The sequence below is a fragment of the Hemibagrus wyckioides genome, linkage group LG07, assembly GCF_019097595.1.
Source record: "Hemibagrus wyckioides isolate EC202008001 linkage group LG07, SWU_Hwy_1.0, whole genome shotgun sequence".
In the NCBI taxonomy this organism is placed as follows: Eukaryota; Metazoa; Chordata; class Actinopteri; order Siluriformes; family Bagridae; genus Hemibagrus; species Hemibagrus wyckioides.
In genome coordinates, this window is record NC_080716.1 from 4,201,612 (window position 1) to 4,214,111 (window position 12,500).

Consider the following 12,500-nt stretch of genomic DNA (forward strand, 5'->3'; position numbering starts at 1 on the left):
TACATAGACATATATTTGCATATGCATATCTGACACTTGATTTTCAAGTTTTTTTTTTACCATTTAAATTTTTTTTTCCTTATACTTCTTAACTATATCCCCTATCTTTCATGTCCACACATTTTCTTTTCTACTCTTTCCTCTTTTATGTAAGACAGTCGTAAAAAGCATTTCACTACGTCGTACTGTGTATGATTTCGTATGTGACAAATAAAATTTGAATTTGAATAAACACCTTCACTGCAGAAACACACACACTACACACACACACTACACACACACACTACACACACCTTCACTGCAGAAACACACACACTACACACACACTACACACACACACTACACACACACACTACACACACCTTCACTGCAGAAACACACACACTACACACACACTACACACACCTTCACTGCAGAAACACACACTACACACACCTTCACTGCAGAAACACACACACTACACACACACTACACACACCTTCACTGCAGAAACACACACACTACACACACACTACACACACCTTCACTGCAGAAACACACACACTACACACACACTACACACACCTTCATTGCAGAAACACACACTACACACACCTTCACTGCAGAAACACACACACTACACACACACACTACACACACACTACACACACCTTCACTGCAGAAACACACACACTACACACACACTACACACACACACTACACACACCTTCACTGCAGAAACACACACACTACACACACACACTACACACACCTTCACTGCAGAAACACACACACTACACACACACACTACACACACCTTCACTGCAGAAACACACACTACACACACACTACACACACCTTCACTGCAGAAACACACACACACACCTTCACTGCAGAAACACACACACACACACACACCTTCACTGCAGAAACACACACACACACACCTTCACTGCAGAAACACACACACACACACCTTCACTGCAGAAACACACACACACACACCTTCACTGCAGAAACACACACTACACACACCTTCACTGCAGAAACACACACACACACACCTTCACTGCAGAAACACACACACTACACACACCTTCACTGCAGAAACACACACACACACACCTTCACTGCAGAAACACACACACACATACCTTCACTGCAGAAACACACACACACACACACCTTCACTGCAGAAACACACACACTACACACACACACTACACACACCTTCACTGCAGAAAAACACACTACACACACACTACACACACCTTCACTGCAGAAACACACACTACACACACACTACACACACCTTCACTGCAGAAACACACACTACACACACACTACACACTCCTTCACTGCAGAAACACACACACACACACCTTCACTGCAGAAACACACACACACACACCTTCACTGCAGAAACACACACTACACACACCTTCACTGCAGAAACACACACTACACACACCTTCACTGCAGAAACACACACACACACACCTTCACTGCAGAAACACACACACACACACCTTCACTGCAGAAACACACACACACACACACCTTCACTGCAGAAACACACACACACACACCTTCACTGCAGAAACACACACACACACACCTTCACTGCAGAAACACACACACACACACCTTCACTGCAGAAACACACACACACACACCTTCACTGCAGAAACACACACACACACACCTTCACTGCAGAAACACACACTACACACACCTTCACTGCAGAAACACACACACACACACCTTCACTGCAGAAACACACACACACACACCTTCACTGCAGAAACACACACACACACACCTTCACTGCAGAAACACACACTACACACACACCTTCACTGCAGAAACACACACTACACACACCTTCACTGCAGAAACACACACACACACACACCTTCACTGCAGAAACACACACACACACCTTCACTGCAGAAACACACACACACACACACCTTCACTGCAGAAACACACACACACACACCTTCACTGCAGAAACACACACTACACACACACCTTCACTGCAGAAACACACACACTACACACACCTTCACTGCAGAAACACACACACTACACACACCTTCACTGCAGAAACACACACACTACACACACCTTCACTGCAGAAACACACACTACACACACCTTCACTGCAGAAACACACACACTACACATACCTTCACTGCAGAAACACACACACCTTCACTGCAGAAACACACACACACACCTTCACTGCAGAAACACACACACACACACCTTCACTGCAGAAACACACACACACACACCTTCACTGCAGAAACACACACACACACACCTTCACTGCAGAAACACACACTACACACACCTTCACTGCAGAAACACACACTACACACACCTTCACTGCAGAAACACACACTACACACACCTTCACTGCAGAAACACACACTACACACACACCTTCACTGCAGAAACACACACTACACACACACCTTCACTGCAGAAACACACACTACACACACCTTCACTGCAGAAACACACACACTACACACACCTTCACTGCAGAAACACACACACACACACCTTCACTGCAGAAACACACACACACACACCTTCACTGCAGAAACACACACTACACACACCTTCACTGCAGAAACACACACACACACACCTTCACTGCAGAAACACACACACACCTTCACTGCAGAAACACACACCTTCACTGCAGAAACACACACACTACACACACCTTCACTGCAGAAACACACACTACACACACCTTCACTGCAGAAACACACACACACACCTTCACTGCAGAAACACACACACTACACACACCTTCACTGCAGAAACACACACACTACACACACCTTCACTGCAGAAACACACACACTACACACACACACTACACACACCTTCACTGCAGAAACACACACTACACACACACACACTACACACACCTTCACTGCAGAAACACACACACACACTCCTTCACTGCAGAAACACACACACACACACCTTCACTGCAGAAACACACACTACACACACCTTCACTGCAGAAACACACACACACACACCTTCACTGCAGAAACACACACACACACACCTTCACTGCAGAAACACACACACTACACACACCTTCACTGCAGAAACACACACACTACACACACCTTCACTGCAGAAACACACACACTACACACACACACTACACACACCTTCACTGCAGAAACACACACTACACACACACACACTACACACACCTTCACTGCAGAAACACACACACACACTCCTTCACTGCAGAAACACACACACACACACCTTCACTGCAGAAACACACACACACACACCTTCACTGCAGAAACACACACTACACACACCTTCACTGCAGAAACACACACACTACACACACCTTCACTGCAGAAACACACACACCTTCACTGCAGAAACACACACTACACACACCTTCACTGCAGAAACACACACTACACACACCTTTACTGCAGAAACACACACTACACACACACACACTACACACACCTTCACTGCAGAAACACACACACACACTCCTTCACTGCAGAAACACACACACACACACCTTCACTGCAGAAACACACACACACACACCTTCACTGCAGAAACACACACACACACACCTTCACTGCAGAAACACACACTACACACACCTTCACTGCAGAAACACACACACTACACACACCTTCACTGCAGAAACACACACTACACACACCTTCACTGCAGAAACACACACTACACACACACACTACACACACCTTCACTGCAGAAACACACACACACACACCTTCACTGCAGAAACACACACTACACACACCTTCACTGCAGAAACACACACTACACACACCTTCACTGCAGAAACACACACTACACACACACACACTACACACTCCTTCACTGCAGAAACACACACACACACACCTTCACTGCAGAAACACACACACACACACCTTCACTGCAGAAACACACACACACACTCCTTCACTGCAGAAACACACACACACACACACCTTCACTGCAGAAACACACACACACACACCTTCACTGCAGAAACACACACTACACACACCTTCACTGCAGAAACACACACTACACACACACACACTACACACACCTTCACTGCAGAAACACACACACACACACCTTCACTGCAGAAACACACACACACACACCTTCACTGCAGAAACACACACTACACACACACCTTCACTGCAGAAACACACACTACACACACCTTCACTGCAGAAACACACACACACACACACACACACACACTACACACACCTTCACTGCAGAAACACACACACACACACCTTCACTGCAGAAACACACACTACACACACCTTCACTGCAGAAAAACACACACACACACCTTCACTGCAGAAACACACACTACACACACACCTTCACTGCAGAAACACACACACTACACACACCTTCACTGCAGAAACACACACACACACCTTCACTGCAGAAACACACACTACACACACACCTTCACTGCAGAAACACACACACTACACACACCTTCACTGCAGAAACACACACACTACACACACCTTCACTGCAGAAACACACACTACACACACCTTCACTGCAGAAACACACACTACACACACCTTCACTGCAGAAACACACACTACACATACCTTCACTGCAGAAACACACACACACACACCTTCACTGCAGAAACACACACACCTTCACTGCAGAAACACACACACACACACCTTCACTGCAGAAACACACACACACACACCTTCACTGCAGAAACACACACACACACACCTTCACTGCAGAAACACACACTACACACACCTTCACTGCAGAAACACACACACTACACACACCTTCACTGCAGAAACACACACACACACACCTTCACTGCAGAAACACACACACACACACCTTCACTGCAGAAACACACACTACACACACCTTCACTGCAGAAACACACACACACACACCTTCACTGCAGAAACACACACACACACACCTTCACTGCAGAAACACACACACACACCTTCACTGCAGAAACACACACACTACACACACCTTCACTGCAGAAACACACACTACACACACCTTCACTGCAGAAACACACACACACACCTTCACTGCAGAAACACACACACTACACACACACCTTCACTGCAGAAACACACACACCTTCACTGCAGAAACACACACACCTTCACTGCAGAAACACACACACACACACACCTTCACTGCAGAAACACACACACACACCTTCACTGCAGAAACACACACACACACACACACACCTTCACTGCAGAAACACACACACACACACCTTCACTGCAGAAACACACACACACACACACACACCTTCACTGCAGAAACACACACACACACACCTTCACTGCAGAAACACACACACACACACCTTCACTGCAGAAACACACACACACACACCTTCACTGCAGAAACACACACACACACACCTTCACTGCAGAAACACACACACTACACACACCTTCACTGCAGAAACACACACACTACACACACCTTCACTGCAGAAACACACACACACACACCTTCACTGCAGAAACACACACACTACACACACCTTCACTGCAGAAACACACACACCTTCACTGCAGAAACACACACACACACACCTTCACTGCAGAAACACACACTACACACACCTTCACTGCAGAAACACACACACACACACACCTTCACTGCAGAAACACACACTACACACACCTTCACTGCAGAAACACACACTACACACACCTTCACTGCAGAAACACACACACACACACCTTCACTGCAGAAACACACACACACACACCTTCACTGCAGAAACACACACACACACACCTTCACTGCAGAAACACACACACACACACCTTCACTGCAGAAACACACACACACACACCTTCACTGCAGAAACACACACACACACCTTCACTGCAGAAACACACACTACACACACCTTCACTGCAGAAACACACACTACACACACCTTCACTGCAGAAATACACACACACATACCTTCACTGCAGAAACACACACACCTTCACTGCAGAAACACACACACTACACACACCTTCACTGCAGAAACACACACTACACACACCTTCACTGCAGAAACACACACTACACACACCACTGCAGAAACACACACTACACACACCTTCACTGCAGAAACACACACTACACACACCTTCACTGCAGAAACACACACTACACACACCTTCACTGCAGAAACACACACTACACACACCTTCACTGCAGAAACACACACACACATACCTTCACTGCAGAAACACACACACACACACCTTCACTGCAGAAACACACACTACACACACCTTCACTGCAGAAACACACACACACACCTTCACTGCAGAAACACACACTACACACACCTTCACTGCAGAAACACACACTACACACACACACTACACACACACTACACACACCTTCACTGCAGAAACACACACTACACACACACACTACACACACACACACACCTTCACTGCAGAAACACACACTACACACACCTTCACTGCAGAAACACACACTACACACACACACTACACACACACTACACACACCTTCACTGCAGAAACACACACTACACACACCTTCACTGCAGAAACACACACTACACACACCTTCACTGCAGAAACACACACACTACACACACACACTACACACACACTACACACACCTTCACTGCAGAAACACATACTACACACACCTTCACTGCAGAAACACACACTACACACACACACTACACACACACTACACACACCTTCACTGCAGAAACACACACTACACACACCTTCACTGCAGAAACACACACACTACACACACACACTACACACACACTACACACACCTTCACTGCAGAAACACACACTACACACACCTTCACTGCAGAAACACACACACACACCTTCACTGCAGAAACACACACTACACACACCTTCACTGCAGAAACACACACTACACACACACACTACACACACACTACACACACCTTCACTGCAGAAACACACACTACACACACCTTCACTGCAGAAACACACACACTACACACACACACTACACACACCTTCACTGCAGAAACACATACTACACACACCTTCACTGCAGAAACACACACTACACACACACACTACACACACACTACACACACCTTCACTGCAGAAACACACACTACACACACCTTCACTGCAGAAACACACACTACACACACCTTCACTGCAGAAACACACACTACACACACCTTCACTGCAGAAACACACACTACACACACCTTCACTGCAGAAACACACACTACACACACCTTCACTGCAGAAACACACACACACACACCTTCACTGCAGAAACACACACTACACACACCTTCACTGCAGAAACACACACACACACCTTCACTGCAGAAACACACACTACACACACCTTCACTGCAGAAACACACACTACACACACACACTACACACACACTACACACACCTTCACTGCAGAAACACACACTACACACACACACTACACACACACACACACCTTCACTGCAGAAACACACACTACACACACCTTCACTGCAGAAACACACACTACACACACACACTACACACACACTACACACACCTTCACTGCAGAAACACACACTACACACACCTTCACTGCAGAAACACACACTACACACACCTTCACTGCAGAAACACACACACTACACACACACACTACACACACACTACACACACCTTCACTGCAGAAACACACACTACACACACCTTCACTGCAGAAACACACACACTACACACACACACTACACACACACTACACACACCTTCACTGCAGAAACACACACTACACACACCTTCACTGCAGAAACACACACACACACCTTCACTGCAGAAACACACACTACACACACCTTCACTGCAGAAACACACACTACACACACACACTACACACACACTACACACACCTTCACTGCAGAAACACACACTACACACACCTTCACTGCAGAAACACACACACTACACACACACACTACACACACACTACACACACCTTCACTGCAGAAACACATACTACACACACCTTCACTGCAGAAACACACACTACACACACACACTACACACACACTACACACACCTTCACTGCAGAAACACACACTACACACACCTTCACTGCAGAAACACACACTACACACACCTTCACTGCAGAAACACACACACACACCTTCACTGCAGAAACACACACTACACACACCTTCACTGCAGAAACACACACTACACACACACACTACACACACACTACACACACCTTCACTGCAGAAACACACACTACACACACCTTCACTGCAGAAACACACACTACACACACCTTCACTGCAGAAACACACACTACACACTCCTTCACTGCAGAAACACACACTACACACACACACACTACACACACACCTTCACTGCAGAAACACACACACTACACACTCCTTCACTGCAGAAACACACACTACACACACACACACACACACACACTACACACACCTTCACTGCAGAAACACACACTACACACACACACACACACACTACACACACCTTCACTGCAGAAATACACACTACACACACACACACTACACACACACTACACACACCTTCACTGCAGAAACACACACTACACACACACACACACACACACACACTACACACACCTTCACTGCAGAAACACACACTACACACACACACACACTACACACACACACACACACACTACACACACCTTCACTGCAGAAATACACACTACACACACACACACTACACACACACTACACACACCTTCACTGCAGAAACACACACACTACACACACCTTCACTGCAGAAACACACACTACACACACCTTCACTGCAGAAACACACACTACACACACCTTCACTGCAGAAACACACACTACACACACCTTCACTGCAGAAACACACACTACACACACCTTCACTGCAGAAACACACACTACACACACCTTCACTGCAGAAACACACACTACACACACCTTCACTGCAGAAACACACACACACATACCTTCACTGCAGAAACACACACACACACACCTTCACTGCAGAAACACACACACACACCTTCACTGCAGAAACACACACTACACACACCTTCACTGCAGAAACACACACTACACACACACACTACACACACACTACACACACCTTCACTGCAGAAACACACACTACACACACCTTCACTGCAGAAACACACACTACACACACACACTACACACACACACACACCTTCACTGCAGAAACACACACTACACACACCTTCACTGCAGAAACACACACTACACACACACACTACACACTACACACACCTTCACTGCAGAAACACACACTACACACACCTTCACTGCAGAAACACACACTACACACACCTTCACTGCAGAAACACACACACTACACACACACACTACACACACACTACACACACCTTCACTGCAGAAACACATACTACACACACCTTCACTGCAGAAACACACACTACACACACACACTACACACACACTACACACACCTTCACTGCAGAAACACACACTACACACACCTTCACTGCAGAAACACACACACTACACACACACACTACACACACACTACACACACCTTCACTGCAGAAACACACACTACACACACACCTTCACTGCAGAAACACACACACACACCTTCACTGCAGAAACACACACTACACACACCTTCACTGCAGAAACACACACTACACACACACACTACACACACACTACACACACCTTCACTGCAGAAACACACACTACACACACCTTCACTGCAGAAACACACACTACACACACACACTACACACACACTACACACACCTTCACTGCAGAAACACATACTACACACACCTTCACTGCAGAAACACACACTACACACACACACTACACACACACTACACACACCTTCACTGCAGAAACACACACTACACACACCTTCACTGCAGAAACACACACTACACACACCTTCACTGCAGAAACACACACTACACACACCTTCACTGCAGAAACACACACACACACCTTCATTGCAGAAACACACACTACACACACCTTCACTGCAGAAACACACACTACACACACACACTACACACACCTTCACTGCAGAAACACACACACTACACACTCCTTCACTGCAGAAACACACACTACACACACACACACTACACACACACCTTCACTGCAGAAACACACACACTACACACTCCTTCACTGCAGAAACACACACTACACACACACACACACTACACACACCTTCACTGCAGAAACACACACTACACACACACACACACTACACACACACACACACACACTACACACACCTTCACTGCAGAAATACACACTACACACACACACACTACACACACACTACACACACCTTCACTGCAGAAACACACACTACACACACACACACACACACACACACTACACACACCTTCACTGCAGAAACACACACTACACACACACACACACTACACACACACACACACACACTACACACACCTTCACTGCAGAAATACACACTACACACACACACACTACACACACACTACACACACCTTCACTGCAGAAACACACACTACACACACACACACTACACACACCTTCACTGCAGAAACACACACTACACACACACACACACTACACACACACACACACACTACACACACCTTCAACGCAGAAATACACACTACAGACACACACACTACACACACACTACACACACCTTCACTGCAGAAACACACACTACACACACACACACACACACACACACTACACACACCTTCACTGCAGAAACACACACTACACACACACACACACTACACACACACACACTACACACACCTTCACTGCAGAAATACACACTACACACTACACACACACTACACACACCTTCACTGCAGAAACACACACTACACACACCTTCACTGCAGAAACACACACTACACACACACACTACACACACCTTCACTGCAGAAACAGTGTGGCTAATGAATGAATGAATGAATGAATGAATGAATGGAGCTATTTAGTGAATTAGTTACTCGATGATGAATTCATTAATTAAGAAAAGCTTTTCTTCATCATTTATTACCTAATGATCTTTTTTTTATGGAATAATTAATTAGGCTGATTAATCAAACACCTATATAATGAGTACAGTGTGTCTTCCTGACCGGCTGAAGCAGGGGCGGGGTTTAGTGAACTAATGAATAATTTATTCGTTATACCCTCCTCAGCCAATCAACACACTGACTCAGGGATAGATTTGATTCATTGAATAATTAATTAATTAATACACCTTGCAGGGAGACAGCGGTTTTGTCGGCTCCTGAAGTGCAGAACACGACGCTGCAGTTTGCAGGATGGGGTCCGAAAGGCCAACAACTGGTGAGACACACACACACACACACACAGCTAGTAAACTACAGACCAGGTCACCTGACAGGTTACATGACCTGGAATACTATTCACACTCTTCCTGTCCTAATCTCCTTGTTTGACTTCATAATAATAATGTAATAAACTGTTTATTACCGTTTTGTTACAATTTAATTAAATCATTATCATTTAAAAACAGGTGAAGTTGTAGGACGAGAGGCGGAGACATCGGGGTTAAAAGAGGGCAGAGACCTGATGCTCTGTGTGTGTGTGTGTGTGTGTGTGTGTGTGTAGCAGATGGCACTAGCCCTGGGGATGACGCACTTGTTTTCACATGACCTTCAGCGTGTGTGTGTGTGTGTGTGTGTGTGTGTGAGAAAGTATCAAACACAAGCCCTGGTTTTGAATAAAGACTACGGTGTGGGCGGAGCTTAGCGATCTGATCATCCATAACAGCGATAATCTTTAAAGCTGCGGTGATTAAAATGCACAGCAGAAAGAGAGAGAGCAGGCGGTTCTCTGGACCCCGCCCACGCTGCCCTGAAGGTCGCCGTGACGACGCTGGAAATCAGCGACACAGAGATAGAGACAGTGCAGGAAGTGAGATGGAGTGGAGATTGAGGCAGAAATCTGGCAGGAAATCAGAGCAGCAGATGACGGAGAAGACAGACTCGCTGCTGACAAATGCCATTGTCACTCACACACACACACACTCACACACACACACACACACACACTCTCTGACGTCAGCAGCCTGTTCTTTTTCCTCCGAGCTCCTTTTCTTCTTGATGTGTTTTGTTCCTGCGATCGTCATCTCTCCTTCCTCTAATCACTTCATTAATAAAAGTTGTAACTTGTCAATATTCATTTCCACGGTAACGACATCTCGTCTAATTAACGAAGCAACAATCTGCTGCATTAATTACGCAAAAACAAACGAGCTCATAGAAGGAGTCATGTGAGAGACGGAGCTCGTAAACCAACGACTAAAGAAACGTGTTCTATAACCACGATGAGAAATCTTCGCGTATACTGGTATTGACTCCGCCCCTCAGTAT

General features: G+C 46.1%; 1 protein-coding gene across 5 annotated transcripts in view; it reads left to right on the forward strand.

Annotated features, from left to right (window-relative positions):
- The window catches only part of dpp6b (dipeptidyl-peptidase 6b), a 178,378-nt gene that overhangs the window by 128,861 nt on the left and 37,017 nt on the right, over positions 1 to 12,500 (forward strand). For all 5 annotated transcript variants that reach the window (XM_058394909.1, XM_058394911.1, XM_058394907.1 and 2 more), the window contains exon 7: positions 11,370 to 11,451. In XM_058394909.1, the coding sequence (XP_058250892.1) occupies positions 11,370 to 11,451 (82 nt within the window). The remainder of the gene's footprint in view (positions 1 to 11,369; positions 11,452 to 12,500) is intronic.